General features: G+C 37.7%; 1 protein-coding gene across 6 annotated transcripts in view; it reads left to right on the forward strand.

The window, feature by feature from the left end:
• SCAF8 (SR-related CTD-associated factor 8) overlaps positions 1 to 21,134 on the forward strand; it is a 148,809-nt gene that overhangs the window by 23,242 nt on the left and 104,433 nt on the right. For all 6 annotated transcript variants that reach the window (XR_313967.2, XM_005872872.2, XM_014545054.1 and 3 more), the window contains 3 exons: positions 14,428 to 14,511; positions 15,776 to 15,820; positions 20,902 to 21,063. Coding sequence is in view for 5 of the 6 variants with exons in the window: in XM_005872872.2 (XP_005872934.1) it covers positions 14,428 to 14,511; positions 15,776 to 15,820; positions 20,902 to 21,063 (291 nt within the window). In the remaining variant the exon portion in view is untranslated. The remainder of the gene's footprint in view (positions 1 to 14,427; positions 14,512 to 15,775; positions 15,821 to 20,901; positions 21,064 to 21,134) is intronic.

Here is a 21,134-nt window from a genome sequence, read left to right on the forward strand (position 1 = left end):
AATCAAAAAATTTTAAACCAAAAAAGCCCCCCCCCCCCCGCCAAAAAAACCAAACAAAAAACCCACAAAAGGTTTATAGCCACCACTCTATAGTGTATTTAAGTATGCAAATGTTCAAACTGTTTTTCACAGGAGTCGTGTAAATTTACATTCCCACCAGCAGTGTTTGTGAACCCCTGTTCTCCAGCTTCACTAGCATGAGAGATTCCTTAAACTTTGCCAGCCTAACTGATATTGAATGTTATCCCCCGGTGGTTTTATTTTTAACTAGAGGCCCAGTGCACAAAAATTTGTGCACTCGGTGTGGGGGGTCCCTCAGCCCAGCCTGTGCCCTCTCACAGTCTGGGATCCCTCAGGGGATGTCCACTTGCTGGCTTAGGCTTGCTCCCTGGGGGATCAGGTCTAAGTTGGCAGTCAGACATCCCTCTGGCAGCCCAGGAGCCCTAGGGGGATGTCCACTTGCCAGCGGAGAGCAGACCTAAGCTGCAGTCGGACATCCTTAGCGCTGCTGAGGAGGCAGGAGAGGCTCCCACCACCACCGTTGTACTGGCAGCCATCAGCCTGGCTTGTGGCTGAGCAGAGGTCCCCTGTGGGATCGCACTGACCACCAGGGGGCAACTCCTGCATTGAGCGTCTGCCCCCTGGTGGTCAGTGTGTGTCATAGTGACCAGTCATTCCCAGTCGTTCTGCTGTTAGGGTCAATTTGCATATTACCTTTTTATTATATAGGATTACTAAGTAATTAATGATTGAAAATATTTTCATATGTTTATGGGCCATCCACGTTTTCTTTTCAGTTAGTAACTGTGATATCTTTTGCATTTATTCTATAGGATTGTTTATCTTTTTCTTATTAACTCATAAATTTTAGCTGCCCATCCTTTGTTGGTTATATATGTTGCAAGTATTTAATTACAGTTTGTGGTTTGTCTTTCCCATGTATATTGTCTTTTGATGAGCAGAAGTTCTTAATTTTAATGCAGTTGAAATTATGCATTTTTTCCTTTATGATTTTTATGGAGGTTTTTGGTTTACTTAAAAAATCTTTTCCTACTTCAAAGCCATAAAGGCATTCACTTTTTTCCAACTGGAATTGACTCATGTATGGTGTGAGAAAAACAATTTTATTTATTTTTTCATGGAAACTCATTCCTCTCACCCCATCTTTTAGTCTTAGATTTATATTAAATGTTTGCCGTTGCTCTAATTTTCCCCATTACCCCTTTGTTAGAAAGTGTTCGTCCTCTGGGATCCTCCTAAAGAAAGGCTGCCAGTCCAACACTCCCTTGGCGCTTACATGTTTAAGTGGTTTTTCTATAAGACTTTATCTTGAGAGAGCTGCCTAGATCATGCTTGGTCCATGTTTGCTTTCTTTGTATATTTTGGTTCACAGTGTTTTCCCTTGTATTTCCTTGAAATGTTGCTCCCTTGTTGTTTTGCTTTGTATGTTGCTTTTTAGATAGTGGTCTAATTCTCTTGTCCTTGTAAAATATTTGATCTTTTTGCCTAAAATCCACAAGATTTTCCCCTTTATCTTTAAAGTATAATGTTTTTTGCCCAGCTGGTGTAGCACAGTGGTTGAGCGTTGACCTATAAATCAGGATATTGGTTCAATTCCTGGTCAGGGCACATGCCCATGTTGCCAGCCTAATTCCCCTTGGGCTGGGGAGGTGGGGGGGTGGGAGGGGTCGTGTAGGAGGCAGCCAATTAATGATTCTCTCTCATCATTGATGTTTCTATCTCTCTCCCAATTTCCTTTCCTCTCTGAAATCAATAAAAATATATATTTTAAAAAAAATAAAGTATAATGATTTTACTAGGCTATGTGTTAATTTTCCCAGGTATCTGGTTAATCCTTTCAATATGTATATTCAGGTTTTCTTTTATTTCATGAAAGTTTTCTCAGATTATAATTAATATGTTAATTATTTTAGTATTCTTCTCCCTTTCCTGTTCTTCCTCATCCTTTTTGCTAACTGCTGGACCTTTTTTTTTTTTTTTTAAATGTGTGTCTTGGTAGCCAGAACTAAATTTGAGGCATGGTTTTGTAGCTTATTACCAATTTGAATTTAGTGAAGTCACTTAGCCTAAGTTTATATATCTATAAAATGAGAATAATAAATATCTTATTGGGCCATTCTGAAGGTAAAAGTGATATAGCATTTGTGATAGTGCTTAATAACTGACATAGTGCTATAGAGATGAAAAATGTTACTATTATGTATGCTACAGTGTGTCTCTTTAGTCTTTGTATTTGTTGCTCTATTTCTGAAATGAAATATAGGCTGGTAGGCTCTTCTTTTTCTGTTTATAGTCTCTCTGTTATTTGGTCTTCAGTATTTTATTCTATGTCTCTTCAACTATTGTCTCTTTAGGGATGACTTGTATTTTGGCTTTTCTCTCCTGGGATTCAATTTATATCTTCTAGGTATTTTGTGTACATTTGTTCATGAAATAGGATCCTAATCACCTTGTCTTTCTTCCTCAAACTTATTACTTTTAGACTTTATTTTAGTAATAAAATCATGTTCCCAAATACACTTGAAAACTTGGGTACCTCCCTTTTGTTTATATCTTTTCAGTCACAAAATTCAGTGAATTATATTAAAAAGATATTTTGCATCCTTCCTTTCCTTTTTATTCTCAATCCTAAGTAATAAAAATAAATATTGATACTTTAGTCAATGTCCTCATCACTTTCCCCTTGCTATAAATACGTTTATCATATACATTGTTTATATGCAATACTATGAAACAGGAATACTTATTATATGCAAAGCTCTGCATTATATATTCCTGTCTGTGTGTCTTGTTATGGGTACTCAGTGACAGCATTCTATTGAGATTTTAATGCTTTCCCGTTAGGAAATAGCCACTTCTCCAATCCTTTTAGAAAAATTACTGTTCCTCAAGAGAGATTTACTCATGAGGGGGTTACATATGTAAATAGTGTGGAGGCAGAATCACAGCTGAACAGGAATGCTTTCTTTTTCAAGTCAGTCCATTTTACGTCTGTTTTCTTCATTAAACCTTTTCTCTGTTGTTCCCAACTAGATGTACATTTCATTTGTCTGAATACCTCCCCCAGAAGCATTTTTATATTTTGGCACTAAATTATGACATGTGTTCTTGTTTTCATGAGGCAAAGTCTTAAGTGTTTAAATACCACTTTATTAGTATATTGTTTCTCTGTAAATGCCATTTGGGAGGAGAGGGGAGAAAAACAAATATGTTAACCCACTAATAGTTAAGTAAATTGTTTCCTCATACACCAACTTTTTAATATACACACTTCAAATTAGTCTCTCCATAAAATTATCTGTGATTACATTTTAGACACTTCCTACTGGGGATCAAACCGCAGCTCGGGCATGTGCCCTGACTGGGAATTGAACCATGACCTCTTGGTTCATGGGTCAACGTTCAACCATTGAGCCACACCAGCCAGGCTGTTCTGTTTTATTTTAATCGGGCTAGCATTACTTTGAGAAAGTTCTTATCTAGTGGGTTAGTTAGGTTATGGTTTGATAAAAAGTAGACCATTCTAGGTGGAGAGAATAGCATGAAATAGAAAATAGGACTTTTGTTCTTTTTTAATTTTAAGGAAATACTCTATGTCAAATAAATTATATGCAGTTGTTATAACTGATACTTTTCTGAATATTTTCCTAGTCTTATTTTTGCATTTAATTTATATATAAAGTTGTAGTTACTGCAAATATTTTGTATTTGTTACGTAACTTATTAGACATTTTCTTACTTGTACATTAACAATAAATTTCTATTACTTAGTATACCTTAAAACTCTCTTTCTGGACTTTTAAAAAACTGTCGTGTAATATCTTACCTAATAATAGACAAACATGTAAATTGACCATCCCTCCACTATGCTCACCAGCCAATCAGGAGAGTATGCAAATTAACCCAACAAATATGGCGGTTAATTTGCATATGTAGGCGCAAAGCAGCGGAGCTAAGACTCAAGGCTCCAGCTTAGTAGCGAAGACTCAAGGCTCCAGCCCGAGCGAAGGCCTGGGTCCCGGGTGCCGGAGGAAAACAGGTGCCGGCAGCCGGGGGAATGGAAGGCCTATTGCACGAATCCCTTCGTGCAACGGGCCTCTAGTGTTATATAAAAATAATTGTGATAGATTATTTATCCTGTCCGTTTATTTAAATAAGTAATCCTGTCCATTTACTTAAAATATATAATCCTGTCCATTTACTTAAAATATATAGTCACTAGTGAAGTTTTTATACCTCTTGTGTTTAGCAACATGCTACATTTTTCGTCGATACTGTAATTTTTCTTCAGTTCTAAAATTTCTATTTTTTTTTTTTTGTAGTTTCTTTTTCTCTGCTGAAACTTCTTTGCATTTATTTCAACAGTTTTTCTCCTTTACCTTATTGAGGATGATTATAACTTTAAAGTCTTCGACTGATAACATCAGTGTCTTCATGGGGTTGGCATCTGTTATCTTTTCCCTTGAGCAGTGTGGACAGATTTTCCGTGTGTGTGTGTGTGTGTGTGTGTGTGTGTGTGTGTATGTATGTGTATGCCAAGTAGGTTTGGCTTTTGTATACTGGACATTTTTAGTATTGTAGGACTTCATTAAATCCTCTGGAGAACGTTGATGCAGGCATTGAACTTGGTAAGGTTTGGGATGCAAGTTCTGTGTTGCCTTTTTGTGGTTGTTCCAATGTCACTCCAATTTCAGAGCATTTATTTTGCTATTTAGGTGCGCCCAGCACATGTGCCACTCAGGAGTTCATCTCTGGGCATTGGGTTTACACAGGTTTTAGTTCTCGGAGCCTTAGCTGCTGGGCTTCTTTGGGTCTCTTTCATGAAGGCCCCATTCCAGAGATGAGCCCAGGACTTGTTAGTTCATACACAGAATTAGGGGAGCTTCTTCTCCAGCTTCCTCTGGGTTCCCCCATACTGTGTGCAGGTCTCAGGACTTCCTTTTCCTGCTTCCTCTTTCTGGAGATGGCTCTTCTCTTGGGGTTTTAGATGCTGGTGTGGCAACAGTGGCTGCCCTGTAATGCTTAGAAGGGCCAGGGGAGAGAAGGAAGAGTGGGGCATACAGGAAGAGCCCCCTCCCTGATAGCATGGAGGAGTCGTTTCGGCTAGCCACCAGACAAAGGGGGTCTCCCCTGGTGGTTTTGCTTGTAGTATTGGCAAACCTGTTGGATTCTGCCAGGTCTGGGATCAAAGCCCAGAGATGATAGAGGAACACAAAACACTGAAATTTTTGTGTTCAGCACCCATACACAGCCCCCTCCCCTGCTATCACTGGTCACATTCAAGTTTGACTCTAGTGTTCAGTTGGCTTGCTGTTTACTTTTCAGAGTCCTCAGGCAGTTGCTTTTTGTAGTCTGGCGTTTTAGTTGTAGTCAGTGTGAGAGGGCTGTAGTTGGCTTACTGCATCTTGGCTCAATGTAACTCACGTACTTTTTTTAAAGAGTATTTTTTAACCCCCTTTATTCCAAGAATTTGGAAAAAGTATAAATTTGTGCATTGAATTAAGGACCGTGCAAATAAGTTTTTGTGATCTAAATTTAGTTTTTTTAATGGTCTTTTTTGTGTGGGAGGGAGATTGATTACAGTTTCCCTGTTATTAACACAGTTTTAAACTATAACTTAGGTTCTAAAATAAATAGCTTCCTTTATAACAGTATTAAAAACTGTAATATTAGCCTTAGACATCTGCCAATGCTTGAGAAATATGATATTCTACTTAATAATAGAAAAGATTAATTATTTATGTGAAAATGCTTATAGCCCATAGGAAAGGATAATTGGTTATAAAGCACATAAACATAAATATTTGTCATAATCTTGTTAGTACTTACATATATCAAATTATGGCCTTATTTCCTTTTTCTTTTCTTTTTTTTTTTTTTTTAAACAAGAGGATTTATTTTTTATCCCTCAAAGCTTGGTATATAGGGTTGATCTTACTAGATAGAGGTTTGCTTCAAATTTATAATTTTAAGAAAATAGACATAATTCCCCCTTATGTATTTGTAGTTTTAAAACAAGAGGTTCTGGATTTGAGATTCCGAGGAAGATGTACAATTTTGCATTCTCTTCACCAAATAACATTTACTACCTTCATTGTGTACGTAACTACACACTCTGCAAACGGTGTCTATTTGTTTCTTAGAATATCTTCTGTCTCCAGATGTACCCAATTTGTTCCATGAAGACAGAGACCTTGTCTGCCTGTTCTATTGGGTCTATAGTGCTGGCACTAATGAGTATATTTGATTTGAGTGCTGAATTGTTGGGTTATAGATGACTTACATTTTCTATCTTTTGTGCTTAATTGTATTTTTCATTTTTTTCTGTATTAAAATATTTTTATAATGAGAAAAAAGTATGTTGTTTTGAAAAAACAGTTATTTCTATGTTTACTCACTGGTTTTTAGGTATAATAACGTTTGGGATTTTATGTTACAAATGGTCTTTTTTTTTTTTTTCTCCAAAGGTACATTTGAAACTGTTCTGAAGTTTTCATACTAACACAACACATTACTTAGTATAAATTGTTAAAAGCCTGATCTGAGGGGGGTCCTTGCAGAATATCTTTAACATAATCTTTTGGCCTTTGCTCTTTAAAAAATTGATTGCTCAGGAATATTGCTACTTCAGTAGAAGTAAACCCACACTTATATTTTTAGAGTTTTATTTCGAACATTTTTTACAGAGAAATTTACTTTAAAGATCTTAGGAGGAAGTCACTGTTGTTCACATTATTTTAGAGTGTGCTTTTCTTAATGTTGACTCTGATACAGTTAATTCTAATGTTATTTTCTGGTTACATTTTATGTCAAAGGCATCTGACTTTGTATGTTACTTTGTTACATGCTTATATTGTCTAATATTTTATGTTGTGTCTCATGCCAAAAATAATATGGAAGATGGTGTTCTATGTGAAAAGAGAATTTGTATGTTAGGGAGTGACAAATTTTGGATGTAGAGAATATCTAGTTTTTGACTTGTTGAAGTAAAATTTGTAATAAGGTCTATTGGTTCTCAAGTATTAAAGTTTGTGAATAATAGGCTCTTTTTAAAAGTTAAATTTATTGGGGGTAACATTGGTTAATAACATAATTTTCAGGTACACAACATTGTGCTCACCATCTGTTACCATCTATTTTACTCCCCGCACCTTTCCACCCCCTTCATCTCTGGTAACCACCATTCTGTTGTCTGTATGAGTTTTTGTTTGTTAGTTTGTTACTTTTTGTTTGATATCCTATATAATAAAAACCTAATATGCTAAGTGTCCAGTCGTCTGGTCATCTGTACTACCAATCAAAGCATAATATACTAATGATATGCTAAGGCTGCTCAACTGCTCACTATGACGTGCACTGACCACCAGGGGGCAGACGCTCCTACCGGTAGGTTAGCTTGCTGCTGGGGTCCAGCCGATCGGGACTGAGTGAAATGGGCCAGGCACACCCTGTAGCCCTCCTTTGGTCCCTCCCCAGCTGGCCAACCTCCTGTGTCCCTCCCTGGCCCTGATCATGCACTGGTAGGGTCCCTCGGCCTGCCTGTCCCCTCTTGCAATTTGGGACCCCTTGGGGGATGTCGGAGAGTTTTGGCCCAGTGGCGGAACAACTGGTCACTGTGATGCGCACTGACCACCAGGGAGCAGATGCTCAATGCAGGAGCCACCTTCTGGTGGTCAGTGTGCTTGCACAGGTGGAGCACTGCTCAGCCAGAAACTGGGCTCATGGCTGGCAAGTGCAGCGGCAGTGGTGGGAGCCTTTCCTGCCTCTGCAGCAGCGCTAAGAATATCCTGTTGCTGTCAGTTGGACATCCCCCAAGGGCTCCCGGACTATGAGAGGGCGCAGGCCGGGCTGAGGGTTCCCCACCCCCGAATTTCGTGCACCGGGTCTCTAGTTCCACAAAAGAGTGAAATCATACAGTTTTTGTCCTTTTACATCTCACTTCACTTAGCATAATACTCTCATGTCCTTTCTAATACCTTGATTTTGAGTGGTGGGCATCTGGAATTCTTCAGGACAAATTATTTTTCTCTTTGGTTATACAGTGGGGCCTTGACTTATGAGTTTAATTCGTTCCGAGACCGAGCTCGTTAACTCAAATTACTCTATCAACTCAATGCAAAAAATCGGCCGAGAGACAGCTGGTATCTCAAAAAACTCGTTAGTCGGGACACTCGTAAGTCAAGGCCCCACTGTATATTCTTTTGTATGGACTGTGGCTTGAGTATTCTTCTCTGTTTCATCAGTTACCAATCCTTACACATTTCCATTTTCTGGAAATTTGTGACATTTTGTCTGCTGATTCTACTACCCTCTTCATTCTGCTTTTCATTGTGAGTTGTTAAACCTTCTGAATTTTTTATTTATTGTCCTCTCAATAGGGAGAGGAAAAGACAAGTGTCTGTGGTTAGCATGCTATCTTGCATTGAAAGTGTCAAGATTGTATTAGTTTAAGAACTTTTATGATTTCTGATTTCCTTGGAGATTTAAGGGATCCTAACTAGTAATCTCAAGTCCCGAAAGGACCACTGTTGAAAAAATGGATTGAGTTGATTACTGTTTTAGTTGCTTTAGGTTCACACTTAAGGTTAATTCCATTGGTCATAGAACCAACAACTTTGAAGGCACAAAATTAGTCTGTAAATGAGTAAGATTTCACCCAAATTTTGATGGTTCTTTGGGGTATGTCACAAATAAGTTCTTTGATGGGTTCTTCCAAGGTGATAACAGTATTTACTTAATAGTGTTCAAGTTGAAAAAGGCACTCGTTTTTGAACTGAAGAGTACTTGAAATAACAAGCAATAGAGTACAACATTTTAAGTTTGGGGTAACGAGCTTCACTCAGTGTGTAGATGAGGGAGGGCATGAAGATGCTTTCTAAGGACAGAGATTGCAATGTGTATCCTCCCAAAATAGTGCACATTTGTAGAATTGAAAAACATTGCCCAAATGTAGGGGTTGGCCTGCTTTTGTAAATTTTGTTGGAGCATGCCCTGCCCATTTATATATGGGTTTTCAGTGGCTGCTTTCTTGCTATGGGGATAGAGCTAAGTATAAGTAGTGTGATAGAGATCATGTGGACTCCAAAGCCTAAAATATTAACTGTGCTGAACCTGGCCTGGGTAGTAATCAGCAACTTAAAAAATCTTTATTAGAAATGAAAGTTTTTGTTGCAGTAGCCACTAGCATGTAAGATATCCCAGTTTAGGTAAAAGATTCTTCAAACCTTGATTTGATTTGAAGAAGTTGTTTTTAGATCTAAAAATAAGTATTTGATGTGCATATAAGTGATAGTATAGAAATTTAAAATGTTACTAATTCAAAGAGCACTTATTTTTCAGTGTACCTGAGGGGAGTTGAAACATAAATAATGAATTAATTAGACTGAAAACCCAGGCTATTTGTTTACATCTTTCCTTTAAATTGATAAGTCTTGAGTAGCCAAAGGAAGGGGCAGGTCAAGACTGGATTTCATTTCAATCACTGGGTCAGATGGATAGAGTTTGGGTAAGTAAAGAATTGTTCACACGGTATTAGATAACATTAGAACATAGCACGTGAGGGGGGGAAGCTTGAATGTGGGAAGCAGAGTGTAGACACAGCAGGCACCAGTAGCTCTAAAGAAGTTAAAGTAGTGTAAACGGAGGGAATAATTTGATGGAATGGCATAGCAGGATCAGCAGCCACTTTAGACTTTGGAAAACATGGTAGTAGGGAGTCAGACCCCAAGAAATAGATGGTGGGATTACAACCCATATTTGAGAACACTGGGTCTGCAGAGAGCCAAGCCTCGGGAGCAAGTAGCCATGGTCTTCTGACTCAAGCATAGAGAGGAGAATTGTCAGGCAAAGGAAAAGAAAGGTCCCAGAGTCAACTTTTATTCTCTAACATTTTCCATTGTTCAAACCATGGTCTGTTTTCTGTCCCGGATCAAATTTTGAGTGGTAGGTTATATACAGGGTGTCCCCCCCAAATGTATACAGTTGAACAGCTGGTAGTTCAAGTGATGTTTCTTTTCAGATTTAACCCATTGGAATTATAATTATTCAAAGTGTGTTTACATTTTTTGGAACACCCTGTATTTGATTAGAATGAGGGTTTAAAATACTGAATGGTTATGGTGACATCCATAAAAATTCTCAAGTCTTTGATGGAGGTACAAGATGATTGAGTTTGATGCAATGGTGGAATATGTAGAATATTTAAATGTGAAGATGGAAATAGAATAGAAGGAAACTGGATGATGACAAGCTGTTTCTGATGTCATGTGCTGGGTAACACTAGTTCATTAAATGTGTAAATTTATACACCTACTTCAAAAAGAACTTTGAAGCATCTTAGCATTGTTCATCACAGTTGAAAATAGATTTTCTTTTTGTATACAACAAAACTAGTTAAATATAGCAGAGAAGTAGATGTTAGTAGATGTTTGAGTATATGTTTATACTACTAAACATCAGCAAGCTCCACCATAGAAGCCAACGCACAAGAAAGGGGAAACGTTAAATCATCCTTTTTCAATAAAAAAGCACAAGGGAATTAGCTCAGTCATTCTTATGTTTCTGAATTCAAGGAAAATATATTTTGTGAATTTTTGTATAAGGGACTTTTTGGTACAGATAACTATTTCTTTAACAGGTTGCTAAAAGACAGTGTTCTAGGGGAAATTTTTTATCAATCTTTATAAGTTAAGAACAATATTAAATTTTATTACAGGAATTCACTGAGGAATTAGATGAAATGATCTATGCCTGTTTCCTGATGATCAGAGTTCATAAAGAAACGAGATTTTAGAGAATCTAGAGAAAAAGTTGGAAGCATAATATGTATTCAGTGATCCTTTGAAAAATACTAAATTACTATTTCTCTGAGTAGTGCCTTAAGTTTCTGTAGTAGATGCATTGTTTAAATGCAGTAGATTTAGAAAGGGGTTCTCAGATGAAAGGTGACTTTTTAGATTGTTGAAAATGTTTGACAAGTCTAAATTATTTTTCCGCTACCTCACCTCCCAGAACCTGCCTTTCTCACCCCCTCTCTAACCACCTCCCCCCTACCCCCCAGGAAAAAAAAAAAAAAACCCAAGCAAAGCTTTAGTCTGCTAAAGTATGGACTAATTAATGCTTGATTGAAATTTCAGGGCTTACCAAAGAAAATGAAAGTAATGTTTTATTAACCATAGGTAGAACTTGATACATTTTCATTGCCCTAGTAATATAAATGACTATAGAAAGGACCTTCAAATGGCTTAGTGAAAACATGTTTGATGGGTCTTTTAATGTTGTTCACTTAATGGAGAATAACTACCAAAGAGGAAGGTTATAATGGCCAACTTTGTTGAGCTACTTTATTTTGTTCTAAAAAGTTTATATGCAGTGTTTCTGTGAAATGAGTATTTTTATTTTGTAAATGAGAAAACTAAGCTTCAGAGGTTTAACAACTTGTAGTAAGATGACTTAGTTGGAATTCAAATCCAGGTCTTTCTGTGTAAAGCTTGTGCAATGTTGTTTCTTGTATTTGTTCATTTTAATTTATTAAGAAACATATATTCTCTACTGGACACAGACACAGAGGATACAGTTTGGTGCAAAGGAAAAAAATCTAAATAAAGTCAGGGTTTCATTCTTAGAGCTTATTCTCTAGTAGGAGAGGGCAGTAGTGGGTCTCAGATGGGCAGCAATAAATTCTTTGCTTTACATGACTTGTTATAAGCATTATATATAGAATGTGTTGATGTTCTTTTGCACCTGGTGAGTAGACTGGCATGGGGTAGGAATTACGGCTACAAATATATTGAAGTTCCCTGTGAGTTTGACAGAGATGGCACTTCTTAAAGGATCTGATGAGATCCTCATCCTGGTTGGGCATTATTATCAAGAGGTGGGCAGCTTTATGGGCACTTAATGTACTTCTACCAGGATTGATTTCAGCTTGGACAGCTCTTGGTGTACAATTAACCTCTTGTTAACTTAAACTGCATTAAGGAACTTACATCCTTTGTCTTTTATTAATACTCAGGTATTAAAAATCATACAAGTAAATGCCAAATTACTGCAATGAATACTTCTAAGGCAACTAACAGTAGAGTGAGAGCATAAAAGAAGGTTTTGATGTGGTTGGGGAGGGGGTAGGGAAGGCATTCCTCATTAGGTGATGCTTTAACTAAGATGGATGAGTATGCATTAACAGCGGGGAGGCCCTGGTGGAGAGTATTCCAAATAGAACAAACCCATTTTAAAGGCTTTGAATTGGGAACTGCAAAAGATCTTTGTGCCTGGAGCAGAGGGCTGGGGAGGGAATCATGGGGTGAAATGAAACTGGAAAGGTAGGCAGGAGTTAGATCAAGGCAGGACCTTGTATATGTAGATTTTTGTCTTTCTTCAAAGAATGGGAAGTCACTGACCTTTTTAAGGGGTAGAGAGAATGGTTGGTGAATATTAATCACCTAATCAGATTGGTTTTTGTAAAGGTAGACATCCCGAATTTAGGTGTTCTCTGTATGAGAGATGAAAGTAATTTGGACTATGGTTGTGGTCATGGTTGGAGGAGGACGAGGAGAAACAAATATGGGGAAAACGGTAAAAATGAACAGAATTCAGTGATGAATTTCTAGTTTATTAACCAAACTTGCTTTTATTGTCTGTACAAGTTGTTTTTGCACTGTTGTAATGACCAAAGGTTAGTTTCCAGACTTGTATATAGTATCTTACAGCATTATTTAAAACCTTAGCATCACTGAGTACATTGCAAATTTTAATCACTATTCATTTAAGCTCAGTTATTTGTTGTTTCCTAATTCCCCACCTTGTCTCAGTTTTCTCTCTAATTTTCTCTCTAAGCAGTATTATCCTTTGCTTAAAATAGAAATTTCAAAAAAGATTTTTTGAGGGGGAGATTATTGCTAAACAAGAAATCTATTGATTTTTAAAAAGTTTTGAGATACAATTCACATGCCATATAATTAATCAATTTAAAGTTTATAACTCACTGGTTTTTAGTATGGTTGTATAACCATCACCACATTTAATTTTATAATATTTTCATTACCCCTAAAAGAAATGCCGTGCTCATTAGTACTCACTCCATACTTCTTACCAACTCCCCCCTCTTCCACATTGTAGACAGTCACTAATAGATTAGTCCTTTCTGGACATTTCATAGAAATACTGGAGGCCCGATGCATGAAATTTGTGCAAGAGTAGGCCTTCCTCCCCCTGCTCCCGGCACCGGCTTCCCCTGGCACCCGGGACCCAGGCTTCCCTCTGGCCGCTCGCAGGCACCTGGGACCCAGGCTTCCCTCGTAGCCCCGGCTTCATCCTGAAGGTCGTCTGGAAAAACTTCTGGTCTAATTAGCATATTATGCTTTTATTATTATAGATAATCCTATAATTGTTTTTTTTTATTTAAAAAATTTTATATGTTTTTATTGATTTCAGGGAGAGGGAGAGAGAAAGAGAGAAACATCGATAAGAGAGAAACATTGATTGGCTGACTCCTGCATGTCCCCTACTGGGGACCAAGCCCACACCCAGGCATGTGCCCTACCTCTAATCAAACTGGCAACCTCGTGGTGCATGGATCGATACTCAACCACTGAGTGACACCTGCCAAGCTGTTTTATTTTTAAATTAATATGGCTTTTCTTCTTTTTTAACTGAGTATAGTATTTTTTAAATTCATCTGTTTTGTAGCATGTTTCATTTTTGTTTTCATGGCTAATAATTTCTTTATTAAATTTTCATCCGTTGGTGGACATTTGGGTGGTTTTCACTTTTTAAATGAGTTTTTTCATGAATAATGTTGCAGTAACATTTGTGCACAAGTTTTATGTGACCATATATTTTCAACTCATATATATACTTGGGAGTGGAATTCCTGGGCTATATTGTATATTATTATGTTTCATCTTTTAAGAAACTGTCAAACTGGTTTCCAAAGCTGCTGTACCATTTTACATTCTCACGAGCATTGTATAAGGGTTCCAGTTCCTCCACATTCTTACTAACACATTATTTTCTGTCTTTTTTTACTATAAGCAAGTTGACTCGGTACCTCATTGTAGTTTTGATTTTCATTTCCCAGATGGCTAATGATGTTGAACTTGATTTTTAAAAGAAAGGCAGTACTTTGATTTCATTGAGAATATAAAATTCGAAATATTTGGTAATTTCATATAATTGCTTAAAGACAGTTTTGCTGAATTTAAAATTTGTTGTGGCCCAGTTGGTTGGAGTGTCCTCAGTCAGGGCACATACTTGGTTATGAGTTCAATCCCATCTGGGCATGTATGGGAAGGCAATTGATTGATGTTTCTCACATTGATGTTTCTTCTCTCTTCCCTCCCCTCCCTCTAAAATCAATAAACATGTCCTTGGGTGGGGATTAAAATTTGTTGTTGTTGTTTTTATCAGCTGTATTCCCTGAATGACTACAAGCCACCAATTTCGAAAGCGAAAATGACCCAAATCACTAAAGCAGCCATCAAAGCTATTAAGGTAATAAATTTTATTCTTGTTTTTAAAAAGAAAACACTGCAGTAATATTTTGGAGCTGGGATAATTTTTACAGATTATATATGTTCTTCCTCTTTACAGAGTTAATACATATTCATGGAGAAAAACACAAAAATGAAAATCTATCACTGTAAACTCTCCCACCTAGAGATAAACACTTAACATTTTGATAACTGTTCTTCCATAAACTTTGAGCCAGCATTTTTCCTTACTTTTCTTAGGCGGGTAAGATTTTAGATATGGGCACATTTTGGAGGATGTGTTTAACACTGTTATTTGGCACACTGACTTTACAGAATGTTGAAATCTTGAATTAGTAAAATTTTTCTAAAAATTTTTTTATTGCTTTTTTTCTTATTAATTGTATTAAATATTTGAAAATGAGCCATTATGGAAAATAATTGAGCCTCATTGTACATAGGGCATTTGAATTGTGGGAAGAGGCCACAGACATTTAGCCATTGCTCTCATACAATGGTTTTGAACATGTTGACTCATGGATACTTCTGAAAACCTCAGGAAGAGGTTGGATCTTCTCTAGAGAAGTATACATATACACAAAATTTATTGGCGTTAAGGACCTTTTGAAGCTCAGCCGTAGACATCTCTCTGAGAGGTTCCTGTTCCCAAAGCTAAGACTCCCTGCTTGAGTAGGGCTATTAAAATTGAGAATGAGTGCTTATTTTTAATTATGTAGTTATTTATTAACCTGTGGATATTTGGTGGTATGTTTTCCTACTCTGAATAAGAATATCAGCAATACCCTGAAGTACCGGGGTAAGTAGGGAGATAATGACTTTGAAAACAACTCCCTTGCATACATTTATTAATGCTTTTTGTTGACATTTATTTGATTTTTCTACTATGCTAATTTAGCTTAAAAAATGATACTATAGAAAATCTTTTCCTTTTGCGCAAATAAGAATATATATCTGCCAGTGTGCTTATTACAAAGATTTTGCTGTCATTATAACTATTTGTGAAAATATGCTTTCATAAAGACAATTCTTGTGTATCTGTGTTAATGTAACACATCTTGAATATAATGCCATATACCTACTTCAGGAATTCCTTTATCATAGGTAGTTGTAAAGACCAGTTACATGAATGGCTGTCTCAAAATTCATGATTAATATTCATTGTTTTGATAGACCTTTGAAACTATAGTAAATCCTATGTTTAGCGGGAAAATGCTAATTGTAAGCAAACAGATTTTTAAAACCCATGCTTTATTTATTTTTTTTAGTTCTATAAACATGTGGTACAGAGTGTTGAGAAATTCATTCAGAAAGTAAGTATATAATTTTCCTTATATATGCTTAATGAATTATAATTATAGATTAATGCCTTGTGCTCTTCTCATTTAAATCAAATACCCAAGTTGAAATTGTTTTAACGGACTGTTCACTTACTTTATTTTCTAACTAGAGGCCCAGTTCACGAAAATTCATTCACTCGAGGGGGGGTCGCTCAGCCCGGCCTGCGCCCTCTGGTAGTCCAGGACCTCTTGGGGGATGTCCACCTGCCAGCTTAGGCCCGCTCCCTAGGGGAGCGGGCCTAAGCTGGCAGTCCATCTCTCTGGCAGCCCAGGAGCCCCAAAACATTGGTAGTTGGAAATTCTAAAGCCTTTAAAAGTCTTTCTGAAAAGGTTTGAATGTCTAGAGCAGTGCCTAGGGATCTTGTTAAAATGTGGACTCTGATTCACTAATGTGGGAGGGGCTCAGATTGCATTTCTGTTTCGAGATGATGCCTTTGCTTTTAGTTCCTAAACCAGTTTGAGTAGTAGGGACTAAAGGATAAATATGAATTTATGCATTAATGTTTTTTGACTGATTTGATTTGGGGCAAGGGCACTTTTAATTAGTTATTTCAGAATCTTAGGAACTCCTTGGGTGAGCACAGTTATTTTTATTGTGTGATAATTGTAGAGTCAATCCGAAGAAGCAAGTCAGTAGCTGAGGGAACATTTTTATTTCAAGTGAAGAAAATGGATGGAATTTAATCTTCATTTGTAGGACACTGCAATACATGAAATTCCACATAAATAAGAAACCTATTGGAGGAGAAGCTTTGTATAGTATATATAATTTGGAACTGTTCAAGTATAGTTTTTGTTTTAAAAAGTGCGACAGTAACAAACCACATCCACATTTAAAGAGTTCTTAGAGAAACTGTACGACAAACTTAAACCAAACAAAGTGTTATCGGGGAAATTGGGGTTTCCTTTTCTGCACTGCATGCTGGGGTTGGAGTCATTCTGACATCTAGAAAAAGAATTTTCTGAGACTCACACTAGAGAATGAATGATTTTTATTTGTGTGGAATTACATCCCTGGGTTTTCAAAGTCCCATTTTCCCTAGTGCAGTTATAGAAGTGCAGCTGGGGCTTCAGCAGAGCTAGAAGCAAAGCCAGTGTCCAGAGTTTGCGTTCCATGTTGCAGCCAGGTCCAGTTCAGCCTCAGGCTAGTTGCCCATTAGTCCGTTGTGTGTGGGCAAAAGCAGGGGAACCAAGAGAACTCGAGCCCCCCATGCAACAAGAGTCCCAAGAGAGCCAAGAGCAAAAAGAGAGTGTAGTCCTTTGTTTAGGGAATTAAATATCCCAAATTTTGCTCCTTTGCAGTAGCCACACCCTTCTGGCTAATGACTTATTCCCAGGTGTCACTGATAGGCAGGTACCTTCAATGTCATCCCAACTTTACTGGGTATGAAGCTATTCTCTCTGCATCCAGTCCCTTCCCCAGCCATCTGTGGGGCACAGACCAGTGAGTCCCTGGGGAGTGTAAAGCTTTAGTTTCCTGGTGAAGCTGCCCAAGTGACATGCCTATAATATTTGGCCTTCCTTGTGTTCCTTTCCTTTTATTAATAACTAGGTTAATTATAACTATCAAAAGTACACAGCTAACAACTTTTGCCTCAGTTGTACAATCTAAAAGTTAAAGGTCCCAGGAGGGCTACCCTGAACTTGTAATATGTAGCCTTCAGAGTTAGTTTTTGGCACATTTTGATCATTCCTCTTCTTCGAAGGAGAAACACCTCTCAGTCAAGTATAATGATTATTAATGAAGCTTTATAGAGCTTTATTAATGAAACTTAGAGGCCTGGTGCACAAAATTTGTAATTTGTGCATGGGAGTGAGGAGCTCCCTCAGCCTGGCCTGTACCCTCTCACAGTCTGGGACCCTCACTCCTTACTGCCCACCTGCAGCAGAGGCGGGAGAGGCTCCCGCCACCGCCCTGTGCTTGTCAGCTTTTGGCTGAGCGGCGCTCCCCTTATGGGAGTGTATTGACCACCAGGCAGCAGCTCCTGCGTTGAGCGTATGTCCCCTGGTGGTCAGTGCGCGTCATAGCGACCGGTCGTTCCACCGGTCTTTTGGCTGTGTGGTCGATTTGCATGTTAGGGTCTTATTATATAGGATTTTGTAGAGTTTCGGTTTTGTCCACACTGCCACATTCTTCAGTCATCATGCTAAATTTCCCACCACAATGAACGAGGTATACAATCTGTTCAACTGTTTCACCACTTGTGTAGTTGGTTATAGCCCAGGGGTGGGCAAACTTTTTGACTCGAGGGCCACAATGGGTTCTTAAACTGGACCACAATGGGTTCTTAAACTGGACCGGAGGGCCGGAACAAAAGCATGGATGGAGTGTTTGTGTGAACTAATATAAATTCAAAGTAAACATCATTACATAAAAGGGTACGGTCTGTTTTAGACGGAGGTATTGTAACTATTGTGCCCCCAGCGAGATGACTTCCTGCTTCTAAATTTCTCAATGTATAGCATTCTCTTTGGCTAATGGTATTCAAGAGCACATAGCAAGGATGGGACTCCCTTTCATTGCTCGATCTCTGCCTGTTTCTGTAGCTCAGCCCCCAGATGCTCAATGGACTTTGAATCCCAATATGATTCTCTTGCAAGTAATTGTTTTAGGCCTGAGGAAGGCCAAAGAGTTAATTTGGAATTGAGAGACTCCTGTTCTTTTTCAAAAAAAAAAAGTAAGTGTTTTAAGTAGGTGAGGGGATTGGAGTAGGGAGATAATGATCTCCAGTTTTAAAGGAGACCCAGAGGAAAGCTGACCTCATTTTATTGACAGAAGATTACACTGTGTATTTATAGTTTGAAATATTGACTTCTTGAAGAGAAAAAAAACAACACAAAAAATACATTGTAAAATGGTACCATATTAAAGACAGAGTGCCAGACATTTCCATCCAGGTAAATTTTTCCATTTGACTTATTTAACAGTGGTGCCAGTAACACTGAAGATTTAGTTTAGTTTTCTTTTTTAAATATATTTGAAATTTTTTACATATAATTTAATTGGGGCCTTTTAAGTTCATCTTTAATGTCTTCCTGAATATACTTTTTCCTCTCCCTTCCCCCCACCCGGATCTTTTTTCCAATTCAAGTATGAATAAAATACAAAATCTAATAAAAAAATTAGATAAGGCTCTTTCTTCCCTCCCATGTTTAACCCACAAGCCTCATGGTATGACATAGTGGAGATTTCAGATGAAACAAAATGGGGTGTGGGTATCAATCCCATAGCCCTGCTCTGTCCCCAATCCCAGAGCTCTACTCTGAAGCGCTCTTGGAGCCACCACTTGTTATAGGAGAACACCATAATTCTGCCATAAGAGGCTTTCTGCTTGAAGTAACAGAGAAAATAGAATGTCACAAGAAATCTCTTTTTCAACAACTAGAGTGAGAAAATGGAGGGAAGAAGAGAGAGGATAGGAGGCCTTCAAAAGTGAGCCAAACCCTTGGCTAATGCTGGAGTAGGTTCTGCCCTATTGTGTGGGTGTCTGAACCCTGTGTTTCAAGTGTCATGTCCTCATCAAATGTGAGATGCCATCTTGGTAAGTTAAATGGATTACCCTCCCCCGAGTGCACAAATTTTTGTGCACCGGGCCCCTAGTCATTACATAAAAGGGTATGGTCTTTTTTTTTTTAGTTTTATTCATTTCAAACGGCCGGATCCGGCACGAGGGCGGTAGTTTGCCCACGGCTGTTATAGCCCATACAGCTTCCTGTTGAGTCTTAAAGTCTTCCTTAGAGAGAATGCCAAAGAGGAATGACATTCCCTAGTCAATGTCTGGGGGGAAATTTAAATGTGTGTGTGTTTTTTTGTTTGTTTGTTTTTCATTGATTTCAGAGAGAGGAAGGGAAAGAGAGAGAGATAGACGCGTCAGTGATGAAAGAGAATCATCAATTGGCTGCCTCCTGCATGCCGCCCCCTATTGGGGATCAAGCCTGAACTGGGTATGTGCCCTGATCAGGAATTGGAATCAGTGCTTGTGAATTGGTGCTAAAGGTCTCTTCATTTTCTTGACTTAATAAATACCTTAAGGAAAAGGTTCTTAAAAAGAATTTGAAGGAACATATGAAATATATCATCTTGGTTTTTTTCAGAGTGAAATCACTCATTTATCAGTTAAAAGTCCTAATAGAAATGTGTGTTTTTGTGTTGGGGGTGTATTCTCACTGGTACTTGAGTTTCCAAGAACATAATTTTGATTTGGTGCTGTTTATGATTTCTAGGAAATTACTTAATTAGATCCAAAAGTTGAACCTGCTTTTTGCAGCCATGATTTCATTTTAATCAACAATATGTTTGGGAAACAGGTTTTATTATGCTTTTGGATATGAAGACAAACTAAAAGCAGTGAACTTGTTAGTAAAAGGATTCTGAATTGTGCTCACCTAACTAAATAGGCTAGAAAGGCTTGTGGCAAGAAAGGAGGAGACTTTATGTTCTTCAATTTGGGTAACGGACATGAAGGTTGAGGAACATCCTTGGAATAGCTAAAAAATGTTTTTGTATAATAAATTCTTGGAATCAGAATGGGAGTGTCTTAACTTTTTACAGGTGTGGTATTTGAGAAAAGTTTTGAAACTTCAGGCTCAGTACATTTAGAACGCTATAATTTGCCATTTGGTATTTGTTTCTACATTAGTACAGAAACCCTATTGTTACCTCTTTCACATGAAAGCTGATGCACCTTGGCAATGCTTTTTCAGAGCTCTTCTTTCCTGGATTTTCTGCTTCCTTCCATTGGGCTTTGCAAAATCATTGCCCGTCATTTTTAATTGTAATTTTTTAAAATTATTCTTTTTTTTTTTGTTATTTAGGACAATTGTGCAGTCCTACATTGGAACTTAGGTGATTGACAATTGAAATGAGTGTGTAGAGTAGCCCAAGTAGATTCTTTAAAGTGCTACTCCAGACAGATGGAATGGGGAATAGTCAATGTCTGAATATGCAGAACCTTAAAATGAACAGTGCTTGTATAGGACTTACGATGATTTTTGTCTGCCAGGAATTTTATCTTCTCATTTCCTTACCTTTCAACTCTTCTTTTTTTAATCAGTGTAAACCAGAATACAAGGTACCTGGACTTTATGTTATTGACTCCATTGTACGACAATCTCGACATCAGTTTGGTCAAGAAAAGGACGTGTTTGCACCCAGATTTAGTAATAACATCATTAGCACTTTCCAGAATTTATATCGTTGCCCTGGGGATGACAAGGTACGCTTCTTCTTCTTTTTTTTAAAGTGGACAGATAACATTACCTTTTGGGGCTTAATGAGACTCTTTAG

Source organism: Myotis brandtii, unplaced genomic scaffold, assembly GCF_000412655.1.
Source record: "Myotis brandtii unplaced genomic scaffold, ASM41265v1 scaffold395, whole genome shotgun sequence".
In the NCBI taxonomy this organism is placed as follows: Eukaryota; Metazoa; Chordata; class Mammalia; order Chiroptera; family Vespertilionidae; genus Myotis; species Myotis brandtii.